At 51.4% G+C, this 22697-nt stretch overlaps 9 protein-coding genes across 9 annotated transcripts; 4 read left to right on the top strand and 5 right to left on the bottom strand.

Moving 5' to 3' along the window:
* Positions 1-286: 286 nt before the first annotated feature.
* On the bottom strand, positions 287-944 carry M430DRAFT_133318 (hypothetical protein; the record flags this gene model as incomplete). The annotated part of the gene is made up of 3 exons (XM_024862292.1): positions 786-944; positions 488-671; positions 287-360 (listed from the first exon to the last, which is right to left on the bottom strand). Exons 1-3 carry the CDS (start codon positions 804-806, stop codon positions 287-289), a joined length of 279 nt encoding a protein of 92 aa, XP_024723736.1. The 5' UTR covers positions 807-944.
* A 293-nt stretch (positions 945-1237) lies between these two features.
* Positions 1238-3402, top strand: M430DRAFT_95691 (hypothetical protein; the record flags this gene model as incomplete). Its single annotated transcript, XM_024869901.1, has 2 exons — positions 1238-1360; positions 1405-3402. 2 exons carry the CDS (start codon positions 1238-1240, stop codon positions 3400-3402), a joined length of 2121 nt encoding a protein of 706 aa, XP_024723737.1.
* Positions 3403-3638: 236 nt separating this feature from the next.
* On the bottom strand, positions 3639-4591 carry M430DRAFT_198837 (hypothetical protein). The gene has a single exon (XM_024864177.1). It carries the CDS (start codon positions 4452-4454, stop codon positions 3684-3686), a length of 771 nt encoding a protein of 256 aa, XP_024723738.1. The 5' UTR covers positions 4455-4591; the 3' UTR covers positions 3639-3683.
* Positions 4592-6824: 2233 nt separating this feature from the next.
* On the bottom strand, positions 6825-8740 carry M430DRAFT_15872 (hypothetical protein; the record flags this gene model as incomplete). The annotated part of the gene is made up of 4 exons (XM_024863342.1): positions 6825-7800; positions 7852-8179; positions 8249-8465; positions 8594-8740. The coding sequence occupies 4 exons, from the start codon at positions 8738-8740 to the stop codon at positions 6825-6827; spliced, it is 1668 nt and encodes a 555-aa protein (XP_024723739.1).
* A 791-nt stretch (positions 8741-9531) lies between these two features.
* On the bottom strand, positions 9532-10653 carry M430DRAFT_24977 (hypothetical protein; the record flags this gene model as incomplete). The annotated part of the gene is made up of 1 exon (XM_024865175.1): positions 9532-10653. The coding sequence occupies one exon, from the start codon at positions 10651-10653 to the stop codon at positions 9532-9534; it is 1122 nt and encodes a 373-aa protein (XP_024723740.1).
* Positions 10654-11842: 1189 nt separating this feature from the next.
* On the top strand, positions 11843-13802 carry M430DRAFT_32956 (glycosyltransferase family 69 protein). Its single transcript, XM_024866265.1, has 2 exons — positions 11843-12640; positions 12794-13802. The coding sequence occupies exons 1-2, from the start codon at positions 12038-12040 to the stop codon at positions 13469-13471; spliced, it is 1281 nt and encodes a 426-aa protein (XP_024723741.1). The 5' UTR covers positions 11843-12037; the 3' UTR covers positions 13472-13802.
* A 1962-nt stretch (positions 13803-15764) lies between these two features.
* M430DRAFT_24979 (hypothetical protein) lies at positions 15765-17155 on the bottom strand (the record flags this gene model as incomplete). Its single annotated transcript, XM_024865176.1, has 5 exons — positions 15765-15865; positions 15909-16213; positions 16377-16603; positions 16666-16795; positions 16917-17155. 5 exons carry the CDS (start codon positions 17153-17155, stop codon positions 15765-15767), a joined length of 1002 nt encoding a protein of 333 aa, XP_024723742.1.
* A 2097-nt stretch (positions 17156-19252) lies between these two features.
* On the top strand, positions 19253-20899 carry M430DRAFT_15876 (hypothetical protein; the record flags this gene model as incomplete). The annotated part of the gene is made up of 3 exons (XM_024863343.1): positions 19253-19358; positions 19423-20427; positions 20517-20899. The coding sequence occupies 3 exons, from the start codon at positions 19253-19255 to the stop codon at positions 20897-20899; spliced, it is 1494 nt and encodes a 497-aa protein (XP_024723743.1).
* A 302-nt stretch (positions 20900-21201) lies between these two features.
* On the top strand, positions 21202-21790 carry M430DRAFT_32958 (hypothetical protein). The gene has a single exon (XM_024866266.1). It carries the CDS (start codon positions 21384-21386, stop codon positions 21762-21764), a length of 381 nt encoding a protein of 126 aa, XP_024723744.1. The 5' UTR covers positions 21202-21383; the 3' UTR covers positions 21765-21790.
* The last annotated feature ends 907 nt before the right edge of the window (positions 21791-22697 follow it).

The following is a 22697-nucleotide window of genomic DNA, read 5'->3' on the forward strand; positions in this document are numbered from 1 at the left end:
TGAGATATCAGTAACTGGGAATACAGCTTCCCCAGACAGAAGAATCGCGTTGCCCGGTGATATGCTGCTGTCTTTCACCATCTCTTGAGAAGTCATCATCTGCTTGTTCCAACTGTCGATTTGGACTATAGTACAATGTACAAGAACCATGCTAAGTGACGTCTAAAGGCTTTTGTATGAACCGCAATGGCATCGCGCTGTAGGCCAGATCACCCACCACAATATGCTCCACCAATTGGTGCCTTCTATCTTGCCTCATCTTCACATTCCTAGCCGGGCCCTCCCTCTACTTGCTTTCCGCGGCAACCGAGTTCAAGAATGCCTCCAAATCGAATTGCGAATCTTCAGGGTCTGATACAACTATTTCAAGACAGTCAGCACTGCCAAACCTGTGCCCTCACTCAAGCCTCATATCCCATTGACCGTCATGAAGGTGTCCGATGTAGGTGATCGGCAGTATGTAGAGGAAGACACGGGTCAAACGTACCACTCCCCGTCTTTGGGTTCGATTGCTGGCTCTTTTTTGAGTATTCCGCCTTCGCCTTCTCAATCAAGCTTTGCTTGTGTTGATATTCTCTGTCTAACGCAGCTAGCTTCGCAGCGGATGAGAGTTGTGCTTGGTGGTAGAGTCCGTAGATGATGCCGAAACCCAGCGCTGAGTAGCGGGCGACCTGCAGCAGGGCAAAGTTAGCCACTAAATAGCTTCAGAAAGACTCCAGAATTTCTGGCAGCTTTGCAATTGAATAGAAACGTGCAGCTCCGTTGCGCAAACAAACCGAACGTACGTTAAGCCCCGTCGAAGCCATTGGACAGTTGGCGGTCGACCTTGACACGGAGTCGACGGAAGGAGGATGATCGGGTGGAGTGCGATACAGCAATTGGTATCAATTGAGATGCTATCGCAAGGATGGCAGCGGACGTGGGTCGTCGTGGATATTGAGAAGCTCTTGGGAGGTTGGAGAAGAAATCTCGAGGTCAGTTCCGGGATTTTCCACCGCGACTAAGCTTCACGTGATCACATTTACAGTACGCGGTGTTTGGACGACGCGCAAATACAACTAACTGTGTGTCTGAATCCGTCACTCTCACTCCATACGATTGGTACGGCCGTCTCTTTCTATCCCAGTCGAGTCGACGATAGAGATTCCACAGACACATTGCGCCGCTAGTACCTCCAAATCACGGACAGTCTCGAGCCATACCTCAGTACACAACGACATGGGCAAGCATGGCTAGCATGCAAGCAAGAAAAGATGAGATCCTGGCGAAGAAAGCCAAGCTTGCAGAGCTGAAACGGCAGAGAGAACTTCGTACTCGAGAAGTCTCCGCAAACAGGGCGAGCGTAGGGAGTTCAAGTGATGTATGATTCTTCTCCTTTCAGGGGATTGTCCTAACTAGCCACAGCTTGTATCTCCGTCACCAGGACGAGCCGACCAAGACCGCCAGAAGTTAGATGATTTGATAAAGAACCTTGTTGGGGAGGGAAGTAGGCCAGGCTCAACGGGTCCTGGGGGCGCAGGCTCCCCCGCTGGTAAAGGGAGTCGGCCAACCAGTGTTGTGAGCGCTGGAGAACTCAGCAATGAAAACTCCGAGTCTGCAACTCAAACAAACCGGCATTCTCATCCTCTTTCAATCTCGACACAAATTCTCTCCACTGCCCCCTTGTCAACGATCTACGAATTTCAACCCTCGCCGGTAAAGGAGGTCTTCTCTTACAGCAAAGGCGTACAAACAACAGCAGAATGGGGCACTCAGACATCAGGGGCTCAGGCATTCTCGGATTCGGACTCGGATGATGGGGAGGCCCAGGCAACGTCGACATCTGGAAAGCGATTAAGCAGAAGGGAACGGGATAGGGAAGAAGAGCTTCGACAAAATATAAGGAAGGAGATTGAGGAAGAGCTCAAAGCGGCTCAAAATGCTGCCGTGGATGGTCCCTTGATATCCGATTCCCAGACTACGGCTGCGGCAAACTTTCCGGCAAGGGCCCTGACAGCTGAGGAGCTCAATGCCGTAACATCATCTGAAGAGTTTATGGACTTCGTTGAGAGATCTAGCAAGGTCATTGAAAGGGCGTTGGATCAGGAATACGATATATTAGCAGATTATGCCCTCAGCGGTGAAAACGGAATTGAGGACGATGATGATGAGTATGGAAATACTCGAGGCAGCAAAGGGCCACGACGAGTGAAAGAAGTGGCCCAATTCTATGATGAACGATGGTCAAAGAAAAGGATGATAAGTGCTATCGACTTCTCACCTAAGTTTCCTGAGCTCGTACTTGCAGGATACACAAAGAATCCTTCAGCACCTCACGATCCTGATGGACTCGTCCAGGTATGGAATATGCATCTTCATGACAGACCAGAGTTTGTTTTCCATGCACCATCAGATGTGCTGGCTGCTAAGTTTTCTCCTTTCCACCCGAACCTGATTGTTGGAGGTGCCTATAGCGGCCAAGTCTTCTTGTGGGATACCCGAGCCAAATCGGCGCCAGTCCAAAAGACGCCTTTAACTGGAGCTGGGCACACCCATCCAGTTTACTCCGTCGATATAATCGGGACCCAGAATGCAAACAACATCATCTCATGCTCTACCGATGGTGTACTCTGTGGCTGGACCGTGGACATGCTCGCACAGCCACAAGAACTACTCACCTTAACAACACCTCCGCCATCAAAGACCGAAGACCTCTGCCCGACCTGCATGGCCTTCCCCCAAACCGACCCAACATTCTTCCTTGTCGGTTCCGAAGAAGGGACCATCTTCCCTTGCCACCGATACGATCGTGCCGGCTCAAAAGCAGGCGTAGATCAACGGGTCAGCTACCGCGGCCATGCAGCGCCCGTTATGTCGATGGATTTCCACCCCGCCCGCGGGCCCGTCGATCTTGGAGACCTAGTCCTGACTACGTCTTTAGACTGGAGCGTTAAATTGTGGAGAGTGCGCGCTCCAGCCGCGACATCAACAACTGGCAGCTTATCAGGGGAGAACGCCGCTGTTGCCCCAGTCCTTGATCTTACCCGTGAAGACGTGGTCTATGATGCAGCGTGGTCGCCCGTCAAGCCTGGCGTATTTTCAGTCGTAGACGGAGCAGGAGGTTTGGAAGTGTGGGATATCACTGTTGACACAGAAGTGCCGATTGCGAAGGTGCAACCTAGCGGTCGTAAGGATGCGAGAAGCATGATGTCGAAGAGCCTGAACCGAGTCGCATGGGAGCAATCGGAAGGCAAACGGCTAGCCGTTGGCGGCCTTGATGGTGCGCTTACGGTCTTTGAAGTCGGACCTGATATTGGAGGGAAGGATAGTGCGAGGAATGAAGAGTGGACGAGCGTTAAGAAGCTGGTGGCTAGACTAGAGTCTACGACGACGGGGACTGTTAATGGCGTGAATGGTTTATAGTATATGTGAGTGGGGTTCGAAGTGAGTCCTCCTGATCATAGCGTTCTGTTGCATATACCCTACCTAGTTTCTCATGGTCACAATGAACACGACCCTTTTAATGCGGTATCTTGTCTCTTCCATGATGGGTTCTCAATACTACGCTTTTCACTTATCGTCTGTCCGTGTTCCCGTCATTCGAGAGAGTACCCAGTTAAACAATCCATCTCAGTGACTTTTCATCCAGAATCACAAACCCTCCCCCCTTCCCTCCCTTCCTACCCCTACCAACTCATCTTCATTCAAAGACCATTAGCTCCACTCCACAACTGTTTCCACTCCTCCGCCGTCATCCAACCAACCCCGCCATCACCATCAGCACTTTTCACCCCATCGTTCCACCCCCAAGAACCAGCTCCAGCATCTACTCCCCCAATCCCAGCATCCTCCCAAGAACCATTGCCCACCAAAGGTGCATCTCCCCCCACATTCTGCATCATCCCCACCCCCATCCTACTAGTCTTCACCACCACCTCCACGGGATCCAACCTCCCCATCTCTCGCCCCTCCCTACCTAATCCCGAGCCTGCCGTCCACCCCATCTTCTCCAGCATTTTATGTCCTTTGCTGCTCGTGCTGAGAGCCGGGGCTGAACCGCCGACGATCGCGCCTTCGCGGTTATATGGCGTTGCTCCCTTGCGCGGTTTGGGATTCATGGCGGCTGGCTGGGTGGGGATGAAAGGTTTCGTGGCGGGGTTGAGACGGGATGAGGATGTGGTTTTGGGGGGAGCGGGGTGGGAGGGCATTTGACGAGATCCTTTTGGTTTGGGGGTTTTGTTCTGGGAAGTGGCTCGGGTTAGATGGAAGGAAGGATGGAGGGAGAGAGAAGGTGGGGAGCTTACTTGGGTTGGGAGGGCAAGATCTGTGAGGATATCAGACACCTTCTCGCCTGTCAATCTTGCGAGTTGGTCCGCTGTTTCCCTGGCTTTATTTTCTTTATTATTAACGAGCGATTCCGTCAATTTGTCCCTCAGTCGGTTTGTCTCTTGAGCTTTCAATTCTGCTTTGGTCATGAAAGATTGCTGGCGGATCTAGCAGTAGTTCAGTTCGTCAGCCAGCCCTCATTTTATGGATCCCGGGTGAAGACTTACGGAGTCAGACGCGTCTTTGATTATCTTCTGGATCTCGTCTTTATTGCGTCCGATCTTATGTCTGACGAGCCATTTGTTATGGTTTTTGATAGCCAAGCCCCAAGCAATTTTATATTGTGCACGAGTGAGCTCGAGCTCAGGGTTCAACTTATCGAGTTTCCGCGCGAAGGTCTCTGCTGATATCCAGATTTTTGTTGTTTTGGCTTTGTGAGCTGAGGAGATAAGAGCTCCTGGAAGCTTGAGTTCTTTGTTTCCGAGACTACGTTGAAACCCTGCTACTCTCCGCTGCTGCGTCTCTTCTGGAGTTTCGTCAAAGAAGAGGATGAGTGTTGAATCAATCTGATTGTATAGATTATTGGTATTTGCGCGTGTCTGTTGATCAAAAGGGTTGGAGAACTCACAAGATTATAAGCCTCATCCATCATCTGCACGGCCTGCTCTTTGTTCTTAGCAAATCCCCATTCCAGTATAAACCCTTCCTTTGACTCGACAGCGTGCTTCCAAAGGTTTTCATAGTCCGCCGGCTTAAACTGTACGTCGGGATTGAGCCTTTGAAGTTCTTTGATGAACCACATTGGCGCGATCCAGATCTGGTGGGCGAAGTTGAAAGTATGAGCCATAACATGTGTACTGCAGGGTATATCAAGTGTAGAATAGTCCAATCCTTGCTCCATGACTTGGTATGCGTCTTCCATGATCTGGTCTTCATCAGGCGCGTTATTTCCCTTCTGTTCTTTGTTTGGGGTGGATGGGTCGCCAAGCTCATGTTGATGTTGTTGCTCCTTTTGCTTGCCTCGTGCTTTCTTGGAGAGAATTGGTTGTTCCTTATTTGTGTGCCCTTTTCCCTTCTTCTTTGACTTCTTAGCTGTGAGGTGTATGTTCTGTAGAGCTCGCTGGATCTCTAGTTCTTTCGGCTCTTGCTGCACGAAGAAAGTCTGTCCAAACAACTGAAGGGACTGTTCTGTGGCTTTGTTCAAGACGGCATGAGAGCTACCGCCTTGCTGCTCATGTCCTGATTTTGATTCCATCTCCATCATTTGACCTTGGCAAAGGATCTTTGCAAAACGAATGTCAGCATTTGGATAAACAAATCCACCGAATAAGAAACCCACAGAATCAACCACCCCTTCAAGAAGTCTCTTTGCTTCTTCCTTACTCTCTGCCCATTGCCATCTCAAAAGAAGCTTCTCCCGGTTCATGACAGCCTTAATCCAGATCTCCTTGTGGATAGAGGGCGAGAATTCTATATGTGGGTTAAGTTTCTCAAGCTGAGCCATGAACTGTGGGATCGGAGTCCATATCTCATGGATAGCGCTGGCTTTTGTCGCAGACCCAATAATGACACTTGGAATCTTAATTGCTGTGGGATCCGCAGCTGGTTTTTCCCCCTTGAGTTCAGAAACTGCCTTGATCCGTACACGGTAAAGGGGGAGCATACCAATAGCATCGGACATAATCGTGTCATCACCATCCATGGTTGCGCTTGAATCTGTGTTTCAGCTGATGTTGGTCTCTTGGACGAATGATGGTGTTTTGTAAAGGTTAAGATGGGTTTGAGGATCTGGAGTTGCGAAGTTTATGTTGGCGTGAAGGTGAAATGGTGAATTTGAAGGTCGCCTCGCTTCACCCACCAGCCTTTGTATCGATCTCCAGAGAATTCAGCCCTGCTCAGACAACAACGAAATAAACATAATCAAGCTTGACGAGTAAGATTCCACTGCTTTGTCATTACCTACTTCTTCTATATTAGAGACACTCAAACTCACCACCTCATCGATAGGTACGCAAACAACGAATGGCGCGTGCCCCCGATTGCTCGAATATTAAGTTTCTTCAACGCGTTTTTCAAGGAAACTACAAGTCCCGATCCTCTCAGACATGCAATCCTATCAATACTCGAATCCTTCAACTATACCTCGTCATCACCCTGCCTACCCCGATCCTCCGATTCCAAAGAACCTTAGCAACTTACCCCCTTTTTTAAGCGAGGCACTTATGACCGTCCCCTCTTCCCCTTGAAGCTCCCTCGATGTCGTCGTATCTGGCAAAGCAGTTAAAAGAACTAAGCTTAGAAGAATACTAGGTCTGTTTTGTTTAGTAGTGGGACTTTCACGTATCCTAAGAGATTTCTGTAAGCTAGATACGTGCAAAAAAAAAAGCTGTTACGCGGGGCTCATGATCAATCCTGAATGCTTGTTTCTCAGCCTCGGCTCATATGTTGTTCCTTTTTACTCTAATAGTTAATTACTACAAAGGTATATGCCATAACGCCCCCCAGTCAGCTAGTTCATCTCAAGCCTGTTGTCCTGACGGGCCATCCTTCCCCACCATCCGAGGAGTGAAATCAAACAGGTACAGGCAATAGTCGTGTTCTGCGTCTACGTTCATATATAACATGCGACGCTCATCTACCAATGCCATACCTAGAACATGACAATTCGGCACCTTGAGTTTTCGCCTTTTGTTTGAGTTAGTTGGAGGTAGAGTCAGCGGATGATGCATTGCAGCAACGGAGTAGTATTCGTCGATTGTGATGGGTTGCAAGGGGACCAGTAATTCCCCTATACCTTTATCCACCAAGCTGCGACTTTTGGGGTCATTGTTGGGAACGACAGTCATAACGCGAGGACCCTCGCTTTTAGAAACACAGAATGCTTTGAGTGTGAAAGGATGGATGAGGACTTGATAAATGCTGGTAGTCTTGTCCGAAAAACTCAGTATCTGAATCGCTGTTCTCGAGAAGGATTTGTCGGTTTCCTGCGAGAAAGTTTGAAAAGGCAACACTGCAAGGTCTTCCAGGGCGCGCAGAGGTTGCAAAGCCACCATTGCAAAAGTAGAAGATTTCGGCTTTGCTACGGCATAGAATTCTTCAAAATTCCCATTGTAGCTGAATGTTTGGACCACGTGGCCAGTGGCGCCATTGATGATGGCAAAATCTCTAGCAAAGCCAAAGCGGTTACCAAACAAGGATCTAGTGCCATGTTGTATAAGGAACTCCTCATCGCCAAGTTGGATTAACTGAAGGGCACCATGGAGAATTCGCAATCGATGATTATCATAACAGTGACTCCTCGCAGAGTAGCCAGGGACCCGGTACAGCAAGCGATCGGTTCGAAACTCAACCGCAAGCAGTTCATATTGCCCGCTCGAAGTTTTGCAGGCAAAGTACATTCGATCCTTTCCGAGCAATAGTGGTTTGTATGTCCTGTCTGTGGGAGACTTTTTAGACCAGACACATTTATCATCTGTTAATGAGTAGACAACGTCACTGAACCTCTTAGCACTTCAATCAAGATTCCCAACAAATCAAGGGCGTTACCAAAATAACGCAGGCTCCTCCGTTACGCGTGAAGTTGCGTAGATACTAGGCCCTACTTTGGCCCTCAAAAACACGAACCCGTCCGGGTTGAGCTCCACATTCAACAGCGAAACTCGATTGTGGCCCCAGATGTCACGATGAAGATCCAGTGTCTTCGCTTTGCTGGCCGCTCGGCCACCTTCAGTATGCGTAAAATGCTGCCACTGGATCGAATCATCATTCTCGAAGGCCGAAACTACAAAGTCTCCGGCGATTCGAAAGTAGTCTGTGTTGCGATATTTCCAGACTGCAGTGGGTTCGCCGCGCTCCAGTGCACGATTTTCCCAACCTTTGGGGCTATTAGCAACAGGTATACACTGCAATACACTGCACTTGGCGGATGGAGTTCCTGACTAACATAATGACTTAAATCGATTATATACTGGAGCTCCAGGGTCCCAGTTCTCTGTTTCCCAAGCATAGGGAAAGTGAGCACGGATGCGAGAGAGGTTCGTTGACAATTGCAAGTACTCTCTCCAAAATCGGCTCACATGTCCGCATCGAATGAGCTCAATGGGGGTCAAATAACCTAAAATAATATCACAACAGATATTGGGTAACCTCCGAAGGGGATCCTATCATCTTGTAAGACAACCATCTGTGGATTCTCAAAACGAAAACGCAATGCCGCCAATCCGAAAATATCTCAGTTGTAGATAAGAACAAATAAGAAGACTTGAAAGAGGAAAAACTGGATCCATACCTTGCTTTTTGGTTCTTCAATCGCAGCTCCAACAGGCCCCGTAGCTTTATTATTGACAGGGTGGCTTCTCTTCCGTTGTTTCACTTCGACGTCCGCATCTTTGTTATCAAGAAGGCGTTTGGCAGCGAGCCGTGTTAGTCTCGCCATACTTTACTGCCTTCTACAGTAAGACGTGATGTTTAGGAGCGCGGTTGTTGTAGGGATGTTGCTTTCTGACGATCGATTGGTTGATGACATTCCCGGCCATACCGCTGGTGATACTAACAGTGAGCCTGAGGCCTCTACCTAAGGTACCTACCTATACCCTACCTCACCCATGGGTTAACTTAACAATTAAAGTAAATCACTTTCAGAGCGCTTGAAATAGATAAGTCTAACCATTTTTTATTATCAGGGCCTCTCTAGTTCTCCCTTACCTACCTACCATTTGGTCAGGAAATGTACGGGTCATTTGTCACGTGTATATTGGTCACCTGGTAAGAGTTCTATCTCAATAGTACCTATAGGTAAGGTAGATACAGTAGGTAGGTCTATCTCCACTTAGATTCGAACGATTTGTCTTTGGGAGAGAGGATGGAAGATGGTTTGACTTGGAAACTTGGTGTTGAGAGCGTCAAATGTTGGAGGTGGGAGCCGTCAATTGGCAGTGTCCAGAAAGGGTAGACTCGCAAAATGAAGCATCAGGGAATTACGCCAAAAGAACCTGAATACAGCTCCGTCTAACTCGTCTCACACAACATGCTTTTCTTCTATCACTAACCTTCTGCGGCGAGTTAAAACCAAACTACCTCGAGTCTTAACGTTGCGAGGTGGGCATTGCTACTTGCAACAGTCTTGTTTCAACGTCTATGGTATTTCAGGTCTATAGCAGCAGCAATCTATCTATATCAAAGTCATCCAAGCCTCGCCGGTCTATGCTCTGGTATCTAGACTCCCATCTACAACTTTGCCTGCGCCTCCCACTCCTTGCTGAACTCCCAGGTCGTGTATCCCTTCTCCTCAGTCTTGTTGTAGAAGAGGTCCCGGTTATACGGCGTGAATGGGATGCGGTTCTTAATCCGGAACACCAGATCTGGGTTCGCGATGAAGTATCTCCCAAAGGCGATCAAGATGTCCTTGTCTTTGTATTTCTCATCCACTGCCTTGTAAGCTGTCTCCGTGACGAAGCCACCAGCAACGATGACCGGGCTCGTCTTTCCCCAGATATCGATCAGGAAGTCGATACTCTCGGTTACAGGACCTTCGACGTCGGCGTTTGCGCTGACTCTCGCTTCAACGACGTGGAAGTATGCCAGTTTCAGCTTCTTCAGTTCTTCCGCATAGTAGCTGAATTGGGGCACGGGGTCCTTCATCTTCATTCCCTGGAAGTCGGAGAATGGACTCACGCGGATGCCCACCTTATCGGCACCGATCGCCTCGACGATGGCCTTGGCAATCTCCAGACCGAATCTCGCTCTCTTCTCGACGCTGCCTCCCCAGGCATCGGTCCTCTGGTTGCTAACATCCTGCAGGAACTGGTCGATCAAGTAGCCATTGGCGCTGTGGATCTCAACTCCATCGAAGCCAGCCTCGATGGCGTTCTTCGCCGCCTGCTTGTAGTATCCAATGAACTCCCAGATCTCCTCCTCGGTCATGGCAGTCGGCGTAGCACCGCCCTCGAAGGGGATATTGCTCGCGCTCAGGACCCTCGCCTTGTCCCCCAGCTCCTCCTTCAGGACAGCGGGGTCCGTCGTTCTGCCCAGACCCCACAACTGACAGAAGATAAACGAGCCCTTGGAATGGACGTCGTCGGTGATCTTCTTCCACTGAGCAATCTGCGCCGGGCTGTAGATGCCAGGGGCATGGGCGTAGCTGCCGGCCTGCGGCGAGATGAAGGTGCCTTCGCTGATCAGCAGAGTGCTGGGAGAGGAACCGCGCTGCGAGTAGTAGTCGGAGACGAAAGGGAGGGGAACGTGAGAGGCATCGGCGCGGAAGCGGGTCAGAGGAGCGAGGACAATGCGGTTTTGGACCTCGAAACTGCCGACACGCAGGGGCTGGAAGAGCTTGCTTTCGCTGGCCATGTTGGGTGGTGGTGTTTGAGGAAGCTGTGGATGAGGAGCGTAGGTGGGTAGAGATGTGGGCAGTGGGGGTGGGGGGGGGTGGTAAGCGTAGGTAGGTAAGAGTGCGGGAGAGACTACTATTTGGAGTCTTGGAGTTGAGGGGTATGAAAGAGGGGAGCTCTCCTACCTTAGGATCTGACGATGGGGATATATTTATATTTGTTTACTCGGTATCTCTTGGATTTGTCAGTGTGCGAATGATGTGCGAGCAAGTGGAGTTTGCGCCAGCGTGCAGGCGGCCGGCGAAGGGACGGTATTCGACGGTACATGGTCGGGAAGTGCAATGGCAGTGGCAGTGATGGTACCCGTTGTATGGCACTGGTCGTGTGGTATTGGTAGGGTGGCATTGGTGGCATTGGTGGCATTGGTGGCATAGGATAGTATAGTATAGCAACGGGACCGGTGCTAAAGGAGGGGAGTTCTGTTCGGGGAGGGAGGCTCAAAGGGGGGCAGAAAGGGGGGCAGAGAGGGGCAGAGAGGGGAGAGTCGGGAAACTTTTGACCCCTGTAAAGAGCCCCGCGGCTGATTAATTCTCTAGCCGAGGTAGTGCCTAACGCCTAAAGCCGCTAAGCCTAAGGTCTTATCACGCCACGGGCTCCTGTACCCGGACTACACCCGGGACGGGTACATAAGGTACCGTATATACACCTTATGCTAGGGTAAAGGTACATTACCTTACCGATGGGAACGGCTAAGGTACTCATCAACATCCTATCTGCACCCCTCTTTATGCGTATTATTTGTGAGGAGAGCTCAGGTGGAGCGCTGGTCAGAACCATGTCTGGTCAAGGCTGTCGTGACGAGGCTGGGACATCTGTTGCACGTTGTGAAGAGCAATAACCCAAAGACAACTCCAGACCCCGTATTCAAAGAGCCTCCAGTCCAGCTTACGGATAATCTCAACTCAAGCCACTCCAAATCAATACGACACATACGAGGCTCGGCGAGGCTGGTTATGGTCACATGATCTCGCCCGTCAACCAATCGGCTCCCGACAAAAGGCTTTCATCACCTCGGGGTCGCAAACCCAGTCTTAACTCCTTTCAATGCTGTTGCTGTAGATGCTGGGCTTTTGGCCCGACGTCACCCCCAATCCTCTACCCAGATAGATCCGGATCTTGATATCTTGATACATAAGTGCTCTTTGGCACAAACATCTGAAGAGAAGAAGCGACGCCAGAGGAAGCCGGGACTGACTGTACGGACGTAGTACCCGTGTCAGCCTCGTATGATATGGCTAGGCCCAGCTGTTCCTGACAAAGTACGCGTCCAGGATTCAAACTCAGTCATTTTCTCCCCATAAGGAAGCAGTAGATATCCTGCTTTCACGCACTCTGTTCCCAGGATGTATGCCCGACGTACCCGTCCCCGTCCCCGCGCCCCCAGGCGCCTGCTCCAACCCCGTACCGTCCTCCTCTTCCTCGCTGCATTCCTCCTCCTCGACAGCTTCCTCATCATAAACTCCGTCCCCACACCGCACCGGGTCTCTCTCTCGGATTTCGCTCCACTAGGCGACGAGAAAATCCTCCTTGCCGCCATCTTCCGGAATTCAGAGTACATGCTCCGGCTGTACTGGATGCCGGCCCTCCTCGTCCTGGTCCAAGATCTCGGAGTCCACAATATATTCGTCTCGATTATCGAGTCTGGCTCTCAGGACGGCACGAAAGACGCTTTGAATGAGCTGAAGTTCGAATTGGAGAAGCTAGGGGTAGGGAATAGGATTGTGTTGGGTCAAGATGCGTCCGCGCAGGTCGAAGAACTGGAGAGTATTCCAGCGGAGGGGAGGAGGCAGGGCTGGATCTTTACGGGAAGGGGGCCAGAGGGGTGGGAGAAGAGACGGATTCCATTTTTGAGCGAGCAGAGGAATCGTGCGATGGAGCCGCTCATGGAATTGCAGCCGAATATTAGGTTTGAGAAGGTGTTGTGGATTAACGATGTTGTGTTTACTGTGAGTCCTACATCTCCCTCCCTCTCCTCCCCCTTTACTGGGAAGTGGAGTATCACGTGATAGACTCCTCCCTCCCCTCCTCCAGAGATGCTTTGCACCCTCAAAGACATCTCTTGTCCCTCGGACACACAGCAAAACTAACGATCCATCCAGACCGAAGACGTAACCACCCTCCTCTCCACCAACAACGGCCACTACGCCGCGGCCTGCGCCCTCGACTTCTCCAAGTCCCCCAACACCTACTACGACACCTTCGCGCTGCGTGACTCCCTAGGCCACAAGACCGCCACAGACTCCTGGCCCTACTTCTTTACGTCGGATTCCCTCTCCGCCATACGCGCCGGCAGCGCCGTCCCCGTCCGCAGCTGCTGGAACGGCATGGTGGTCTTGGACGCGGCGCCCTTCTATGAGGGGCTCCGGTTCCGCGGGGTCGACGACGCGCTGGCGCGCCACCACGTCGAGGCCAGCGAGTGCTGTCTCATCCACGCGGATGCGCGGCGGCGCGGCGCGGCCGAGGCTGGCGTCTGGCTGAACCCGGACGTCAGGGTCGCGTACAACAAGACGACGTACGATGTGGTGAATGCGGGGACCGAGGGTGGGCGGACGCCCTGGCCGACGAAGATGCAGGCGTGGGTTGGGGTGTGGGCGAATCGGCGGGCGAGGTGGGCGGGCTGGGCGAGGCGGTGGAGCGAGGAGCGGGTGGTAAAGCGGAGGGTTGAGAGGTGGGTTAGGGAGGGCCGCGAGGTGAGGCATGGAAGGCAGGAGGGCGGGGTGGAGTGTCTGGTTAATGAGATGCAGGTCCTGTTCCAGAATGGGTGGCAGCATGTGTGAGTTGTATTGTCTCGTTATGTTAGCTGGAGTTGGATGGCGAGGGATGGCGAAGGGAAAAGTCGGGAGGGTCAAGGTGTATAGTACATCTTACATGTCATTTCATTTCATATCGTTCCATTCCATTTCATTTCGTCTCATAGCATAGCAAAAGCTAGCGCCCTCCTCTCCTTACTCCCGCCCCTATCATCAGATCCCTACACTTGCCTCACCTGAGGCACTCCTTACTTTTCCTTTCCTATTCTCACCAGCTAGGTAGGTAACTACAATATACACAACCACCCAGTTCCAGATCTATCAACTAGGTACTTAGACCTCTCTACTTGAAAGGCTAGCGAAGGGAGGATGGGTAGGATGAAAAACAAAGAACCTATTCTCCTATTCTATCGATCTTTGGATAAGAATGCGTATATCTGGCTTTGATAGGTAAGGTAGGTAGGTATTTGAGACTTGAGATTTAGATTATAGCGAAGCTAGCCAAGCTACAACCGTCCTGCAGTAAGACTTCCAGGACCGAAATCCGGATCTCGGCGGGCAAGCAGCACCAAGATGTGTGTTGTTGGCTTTCATTAACGACAGAAGCTTATTTTTATAAACGATGACGGGAAAGAGTGTCAATAGGTAGGTAGAGTACGGCGAAACAGCAGAGTAAAAGTGCTAGGACTAGAACAGCCTTTAGGTCTTTTATACCTTTACAGCTGTCAAGCTACAAGACAGGAACTGTAATATGAGATGTAAAGAAGAAGAGTAAAAAGAAAGCTCTGAGTTATGTAGTGCAATATCCCAAGGTAGTAGCCCAGCCCTTGCTTAACAGGTACCTGGGTAGGTACCTTGGGTAATGGCTAACTAGCCGCCTATATGTTTTTGCACGAGAGAAGACCAGAGAGGAACAAGAGAGCAAAAAGGAGAAGGATAGAAATTTAGAGATTTTCTTTTTGGATGGTAGGATGCTTGGTTATGGATGTGTGGCCTTTTTGCCGCGGGGGGGGGGGGGGGGGGTGAGGGGTTGAAGATTGAGGTGGAGAGGGAGTAGAGTACCTAGGTAGGTAGAGTAGGTAGAGTAGGTAGAGTACCTAGGTAAGAGATGATAGGGTTAGGTTAGGTTAGGAGAGTATTGGTTATATATGTGTGTATGTGTAGCTTATGTACCTACCTATGTATGTGTATGTGTAGGTATGCGGTGTGCGTGTGTTAGATACCTACATACACACATACATACCTAAAGTACTGACCTCAAGTACATCCATCTACCGAAGGTACCACCTATAGTATACCCTACCCACCTTACCTTACCTTACCTTACCTTACCTACCTACATCCATCCATCCACATCAACCAGCCAGTCCACCCACCTACCTTATCATCCATCCCTCAACTCCGTCAACTCACACAGCAGTATCATTCAACACCTGCTCGCAAAAAGAAAGGAACAGAACAGAACAGAAAGCAAAAAAAGAAACCATATACATACATACCATACACGCCTCAACCACACATCACAAGCCAAAGCGCGCATGTTCCGACTTGCGACCCAACATCCCGGTATCCAACCAGCACTCTATACTCCATAAGCTAAGGATCGCCACGCCGTGTGTGCCACGAGCAGGACGCATGTGGCCCTTGTAATCTACCTACCTTATATTTTCCTCTACTTACCTTATAATATAGACCAAAATTTACCAAGTTTTTTTATTATTAAGAAAGGAATTAAAAGGAGGTAAATTAGCTGTGGCTTATACATCTAGGTCTAATACTAAACAGGTAGGGCTGGGGCGAATAATTCACACGGCGTGCCCGATGCTTTTAGGAGGGGATCGGCGGCGAGGCAGCGTATAGAGGGGGATGATGAATTGAATGGATGAGGAAGATGGGTGGCGGTGGTAGGTAGATATCTGTAAATAGGTACCTACAGTAGTACCGTATGCATAGGTAAGAAATACAGGAGGCCCGTATAAACAAAAACAATCGATAGATAGATGGATAGGTAGAGCAGGATACAGACGTTGAGAGCAAAAGCAAAGACAGAAGAGGGGAGTACAGATGTTGAAGTGTGGATGTATTTCATTGGATCTGTCCATCCATCGCCTGCTGCGCCCTACCGTACCCCGAGACTTTCTTTGTCGGTTGCACGACGATGAGGCTTCGGGCTTTTCTACAGGACGGGATGGGAGGGATGATGGAGATTTCTATCCAGGAACCAGGAGCAGCATCATATGGCGGCGCGCCCGTTAGCAGCAGCACGATTCCACAGTGCTAAGTCGCGCGCGCGCGCGCGCCCACGTTCAGGGCGGGGCGGTTAAGGCTGGGATGTCCTGCAGCGGGCGTCGTCCCATCTCGCACTTGCGTTTAGTTTCTGCTGCTGCGGGCTTCTACGGTTGTTCTTGCTCGGGGCATGGGCTGTGTTAGGGTTAGGTGGCTACGAGACGGCGCATCGACTTACCTTGGGAAAGAAAAGGAAACGAAGCGAAACGAAACGTTAGGGGCGAGCTGGGATGGCAGATGAGGCGGGCGTGGCGACGGCTGGCACGTTTTACTACTAGTCTACTACTACTAGGAATAATGGCGGAGAATCGAATACCACGCTGTTGAAGGAGTTGCATGGCAATGGATGGCGGTTGGGCCTGAAGGGGAAGTTCAGTCCTGGATTCCTTTTGGCTCCATGTTCTACCCATGGTTCCATGGGTCGGGGAGGGGCTGGGGCTTGTATCGACTGGAGGTGCCGAAGAGTGATGGGCGTAGTGAACACTGCAAAGCCTCTTGCAAGTTGCAACAGGAGGAGATCAAGGGGGCCGTCCGATCTCCCTTCGGCCCGTGAGAGCCGTTCTTCGACACCGGATGTCACTGTTGCAGAGGAGGGGAAGGCATCGAGTGCATTGACTGCAGTGCGGAGGAATGCAAATACAAATACCCAGCCGCTTGGCGATCGAAGAAGCGCATGCTGTGCTCGTCTTCCTCACTGTATGTGTTACCACTCCCAACGCTGCAGCCGTGAGAAGCTGTCGGGTACGAGGCTCGAGGAGGACGAGGACGCCGAGGAGAGTGGTCGCGGTAGTACATAGTATACAAAGCACGACCTTCGACCTCCAGAGTCCAGACGATCAGCGAGCTTCCCCCGTCGCACCAGATAAGCTTTACCTAAGAGCTAGGCAGGTGTATCAGCGGAGGATGTGGGCATCATCCTATCTCGTTATTCATACCTTACCAACAGTATGCGGCGAGGTCAGATCGTAGCGATGTATCAGGAGCACGACAGTACTCCGGGGTATTCTCACCACAGTCCCAGTAAAGGCACTACTCATGTACTCCGTACATATGTGATTCCCGAGCCTTGGGACTTCGAAGTGTAGGGATTCAAGAAGAATCACTCCATAAAACTCGGCACTTCTTCAGCACCCACAATGCCTCTACCACTCCGTACCTTCGAGACCCCACGCCCCCCTGGACTTACCTGCCACATACCTGCACGCCTCCAATGCTCCTCGTCCTGCGCGCCAGTCTGTAGTCTGTACGCCGTACGCCGTGAGGGAAGCCGCCCCATCGCACGAAGATCATGTAGGCTGGCGAGACATGCATTGGGTCTCGACACGGGCGCAGATAGACGGTGGACGAGGCAGTTCCGCGCCGCTTGCGAAGGGTGAGGAGGTGCCGTTTCCGATCTCTCGCTCCCGACCGCTGTGCCACGGCCATCGTTAGCAGCAGGAGAGCGCGGCATTTTGCTAAGTTACACCTCGTAAGGTCCGCGGGCGTGAGGCCCAGTCATCCGCTGTGGCGCGGGGTGACAGCAGACGGGTGCTCACAGGGAGCGCGCTCTCTCCGCGCGCTGGCACATGCGATGATGCTGCAAGTCAGGGCGGGAGATCGATGAACTGTTGGACACAGCTGCAGGGGCTTGCTGCTGCCGAGTAATTGTGGTGCTCCCGGCCTCTGCTATTGAAGAGGATGAGGATGATGCAGGTAAGTGGGCGAGTGAGTTGTGTGTACAGAGCATGTATGCATGTTTCTTGCAGCATCGGGTAGAGGCCACCTACGTAGCGGGTACCGTCGTCCGGACAGTCTTCGAGCCACATACACATACTGTAGACAATCGATACACCAGAGGACATGCAGAGGACTTCCATGCAGCATCTGATGCTCAGAGGGCCTCATGGCAGAGCATCAAGCGCCTTAAGCGTCTGATGGGCACTGGACAGACAGCTTCGTGTAAAGGCGGCTGCTGCTGCATCGAAGCGTCCTCGGTAGAATCTACGAGAGGTTCCCGGGATGGGAGCATGCACTCATTGTACAGAGGAACGAGGTAACGTTGGAACTCTGTAGAGCCTAGAGTGGTTCAAGAGAGCAGAAGATCTGATGTGAAAGAAGAGGCGAAGAGCTGAAGATGCGACCTTTTCCGGTTAGCAGGATTCAGACAGGCAGAGCCACAGGAGCACACGGATTCATTGTGAATTATTACAGCGATAATAACACATCTGAACATCCCAGGAGCAGCAGCTGATTACAGTAATACTACTACTACCACCTGCTGCGAAAAGAGGTGGTGGTCGTGGGACAGGACTGGTTGGCTCGTTGATCCCGGTCTCTCTCTGGCTCCCTCGTTGAAGGGCCCCGGTCCCCCTTGTAGGCTTGTCCTCTCTCTTGTTCCCGCACCCACGCGCCTCTGCGCAGAGGCTTCAACAAGAATAACACTGTGGTAATACCTCCGACTACGACATCCCTGGCACTTGCAGTAGAAGTATTAATAATAATCACACGTTCCTCGAGCCCTGGCCAGTGACCCGAGTAGTACACATGGACTTCAAGAGGCTTGAGTCTTGACTCTTGAGAGGCCCGCCTCCCTGAACCCTTGAACCCACACCCCAGTCGTCCCGCTGTCTCTCCTCGCCCGGTCCAAGGTCGCCGTCTCGTCTCGACTTGACTACTCGACTTGACTTCACTCCATACTCCATACTTCTACCCTTTCATCCTTCTACCTCCTCTGTTCACCCCCAACCCCCCCCCGTCCCTTTTTTAGCCCTTCAGAAGAGAGGAGTCCTGCGCCCGTCAACCGTCAGCCTGCGTCCGGTCGAGTCGAGTCGATAACGCTCACGACTTCAGGGGCGACGACTGCTTTGTCATCCGGCCTCTGCTGTAAGTTGCGTGGAGTGAACGGGCTCTTCAGTGGCACTCCCTGCGAAGGACGAAGCCCCCCGCCCCAGGACGACCACGAAGGACGACCACCACTATCACCACCACAAAAGACGGCCAGGAAGGACATCCCTCGAAGGATAGTCATCAAGACAACTTCCCGCCTACTTCTTTCGCTTTTTTCCCTTCCCCTTCCCCTTCCCCTTCATTCTTGCGCCTTTCATCCTCCTACATCCACCCTCCGGCCATCCTCTTTCAACCACATCCTCTCCCACCAAAGTCCTTACTGAAAGGCATTCAGTTTGACCAGCCCAAGTAAGTTTCCGGAACCAAGGGCTAGCCAGGAGCACTGGCTCTTGGCCTTTTGTCTGCTCGCTCTCCCCGCCTCCCGTCCCTCGGGATCCAAATTCCCGGTCCCAAACTTTCGAATCCTCAGCTTACGTCCTCTCATAGACATTGACAACTCGGTGACCACTCCCTCTCGACCCAATTGAGACGTGCACTGGCTGTAGGGGCTCAGTCGAGTACGGGATCACCCTTCTGGCAGCGCACACTCCTCTCGTTTAGCTGGGCGCCGCTTTCTTCTAGAAGCCTTCGCCTTCTTATCGCTCGTTCCTTCGGAAAACTCCTCACATCAGCAAGACTCGAGCAGTCGATTCCACCATGGCCGCCTCGAACTCTGTGCCTGCCGGCCTCGCAGGCGTTCTAAATAGACCGGAGGAGCAGCAGCAGCGCGACTCTGCCTACTACTCGGCCGTTGATAGCAAGCGTAAGCATTCATTCCCCGACCTGCGCGTCGCGAATTCCACCCTCGGTGCTGACCGGAAACCCAGATACCTCGACGCAGTCCAATGCCTTGACACCCCCCTTCTCCGGCTATCAATCTTCCATCGACAAGACCCCGTCGCCAATCAACACCAGCGTTGGCCCTCATCCCCTTCCGTCGCCGGGCTCGGGGGGCATGAGCCTCGCAAACATGGTCTCTCCCACCACCGATACAGAGATGATCCGCAGACTCGATAGGCAGTCTGGCGAGGTCCAATCCATGAACGGCGAATCCAATTCGCGCCGCGAGAGTGTCAATAGCCAATTGCATCACAATTTTGGTGATTTGAGATTGGCCAACTCGCCATATGCCTCGAATAACCAATCCACGACTTCGATCCAGTCCACCTTGCAACAGCAGAGAAACCCGGGCAATGCTGAGAGGAACTCGGCCTCGCGATTCTCCAACGGTTACCAGCCAAACAATCAGCGCCTACCGGACGACGTTACGTCTCCCAAGACCTTCCCGAGGACGGCCCCTATCATCAGTGGTCCTGCGCTCGGAAACATTGCTCGTGCTCCTGAACCGACCAAGGGCCAGGCTTGGGCTTTCCCAGAGGAGGTGGTACAGCGGCTGCCATCTGCGGCGCGTCCTGCCGGTGAAAGCGTCAGCCGTGAAGGTACGTCCTTCCTGGATTCGCGTCGCTCAAGTTTGGCGGACTCGATTGCGAGTTCCCAATTCACCAGCGAGTCTCGCCTCCCGCCTGGCCAGCGACGTCTCGAAGATGGCATGCCAGCCGAGTATCAGAGATTATCTCGCGCTTCCTCTGAATTTCAACCTGCGAGCCACCACCACCACTCCCTGCAGCATAAGCAGGTTACGGATTTGCAGAGCGACGCTGGATCCCCAGGTGGTTCGCAACCCTATAGTCGCACCCCCGAACTACGCGTGAGCCATAAGCTTGCAGAACGTAAGAGACGTACTGAAATGAAGGAACTGTTCGACAACCTTCGCGACATGATGCCCCAGGAGCGCGGCTCGAAGGCTAGCAAGTGGGAGATCCTAACCAAGGGTACGTATTCCATGTTTCCTCCCCAATCTAGTAATAGCCTTATATGTCTTTTCCTGTTTATTTCATTGAGATCGTGCTGACATCTACAGCCATTCACGAGTATGGTCGACTCTCCGAGGAGCTTCGCAAGAGCAACCATCAGCTTGCAGTGGCTAAGCAGGAGCTTGAGGCCCAGCGCCATGAGAATAATACCATTCGGCTCGAGAACGCTCAGCTCCGTGAGCAGAACAAGGCACTTATCTCGTCTTCACATCCTACAAGCCATCATCATATGAATAACCAAGGCATCCATCCTCCACCTTCGTACTCGGCGGAGTTTGATCGGTCCCGCGTGCCAGAGCAGTATGCTGTTCGACCCTCGGCTGAGCAGTTACCCCCCCTCCGCTTCAATGGCAATATGCGCGGTCCCGACTCGATGAATGGCATCCAGTACCATGATCCACCTCAAAATGGCTATGAGTCGCGCTTCTAAACTCCTCGAATCTTGTCCAACTATTTGTCGGATTACGATTTTCCTTGCTGCGAGTTACGCCCCTTTTTCGGCATCTGGAGCTGCTGCATCACACATTCGTCGACGCTCGAGCTCGGCCCTTCCATTCCCTACGTCTGCATCGAACTCGCTGGTGATATGTGTTACTACCAAACGACGTGGCCTTTTCGATTTCATTTCCTTCACCCACTGTCTGGAATAGTCTCTTTTCATCTTCGGCTGGTCTTTTCGTTTTTTGATACCACATACACCGCACCCTGGTGGCCATGTCCTTTGAGCTTCTCCATCTACCGCGAGTCGTTCCACGATACAACAAATTTTCCTTGCGTTTGTCTAGATTACAAAAGTGTTTAGTGCGGAGTTTGCGGTGCATATGGCGTGGCTGGATTTCACATCCTCCTTTCCTGATTGATGTTTATGCCTCTTTCGGATGCAACGGATTCCAATGGAATGAGATAATGTGAAGATGGATGGCTACATGGCGTGCATCACGGTTGAATTATGGCGTTGTACACATATACCCGCCTCTCCGCCCTCGATTCTTCCCCGTCTTTCCTTCCAATCTCTGGATTTCGTCTTGCGTGGTACTTGGGTTACTGGCTTGGCAGAATCTCTCATTGCATGGTATTCAGTTACTAGCTTTGGGGCGGGTTGTTGGACTCTGATGGTGTCTTTGGGCTGGGAGAGGCATCTTTCTTACGGATATGCTCATACACTGCTTGTTCTTTTACGAACGGGACATTGCTGCGATAATGAGTTCATGGTTTTTCTTCGCTCTGGATGTGGTTTGTTTGGACCCGGTCCTTTGTCCTTGTTGGACAGGCATACTGTCTCTGTTTCTCCTTGAGAGAGCTAACCTTCACTGGTTGGTGATGTGGTGACGGGTCGTGGTAGATCAGCTACTTGGCATTCCAACGAGATGTGGTTTGTTTGGACACCGGGCCTTCTGTCCTTGGCTGCATGTGCATACGGTCCCTTTTCTCATCATCAAGAAAGCTGATCTTCATGGGTTGGTGATGAAATGTCGGATGGTGTGGAATAACTACTACTTGAATCCTCATGCGAACGAAATCAATACTATAGAACTCCATACCATGCTGCATGTGAATCTGATGAGATTGTCGTGTAGCTAAGAGTGACTGTTATCATTGAAGCCAATCAGCTACTCTGACTACAATTAGATGAGATTATCCTACAGGAGGAGACTGTGATACAAAAGCTCTAAAAATACCGAGCGCTCTAGGTCCTTGAGCTGTGTATTATCCCCTTTTCCTCCAGCCTTTTTTCTGGGTGGCTAGGGCGCTCAAGGATATTACGGAAGATGACATGTATTGTGAGAGGAGCAGCGACGAGAGTTGTTGAAGAATGCTTGGGCATAGAGGAGACAGGATGTGGTGAGGGAGGGATATAGACGGTTCTCCAGTTGGGTTGACTCGAGAGGACAGGTGTTCGGATACCTAAGGTACCTTACCTACCTTACGTGCAAAGAAAACATGCAATTAAATCAAAATTAAGCTATCAGATAAAGCTATGCAAATGCACAATAGTTCCGGAAGGCAACGGGTGATTCTGTGAAGCGTGGAGGCGTCTAGGTAGGTATAAAAGTAGATGACAATTATCTGAAGCCTTATTGCTCAGCCTTGTTGACGGGGCTGAAGAGGCATTTTCTAGGTTGATAAACTTTAGGGGCAGTAGAGAGAGAATTAAAAGCCAGATATCTTCTATTGATTGAGATATGCCCATGGCCATACAAACTCTGGGAGAAAGCAGCTTGATTCCG

The sequence above is a fragment of the Amorphotheca resinae genome (assembly GCF_003019875.1).
Source record: "Amorphotheca resinae ATCC 22711 unplaced genomic scaffold M430scaffold_2, whole genome shotgun sequence".
Taxonomy (NCBI): domain Eukaryota; kingdom Fungi; phylum Ascomycota; class Leotiomycetes; order Helotiales; family Amorphothecaceae; genus Amorphotheca; species Amorphotheca resinae.

Bases quoted from the DNA above. Each gene is read 5' to 3' on its own strand.
- M430DRAFT_198837 (XM_024864177.1), bottom strand. From the start codon at position 4,454: ATGACCAAAGCAGAATTGAAAGCTCAAGAGACAAACCGACTGAGGGAC.
- M430DRAFT_32956 (XM_024866265.1), top strand. From the start codon at position 12,038: ATGTATGCCCGACGTACCCGTCCCCGTCCCCGCGCCCCCAGGCGCCTG. The intron at 12,641-12,793 runs GTGAGTCCTACA...CGATCCATCCAG, and splicing joins TTAACGATGTTGTGTTTACT to ACCGAAGACGTAACCACCCT.
- M430DRAFT_32958 (XM_024866266.1), top strand. From the start codon at position 21,384: ATGGATGGCTACATGGCGTGCATCACGGTTGAATTATGGCGTTGTACA.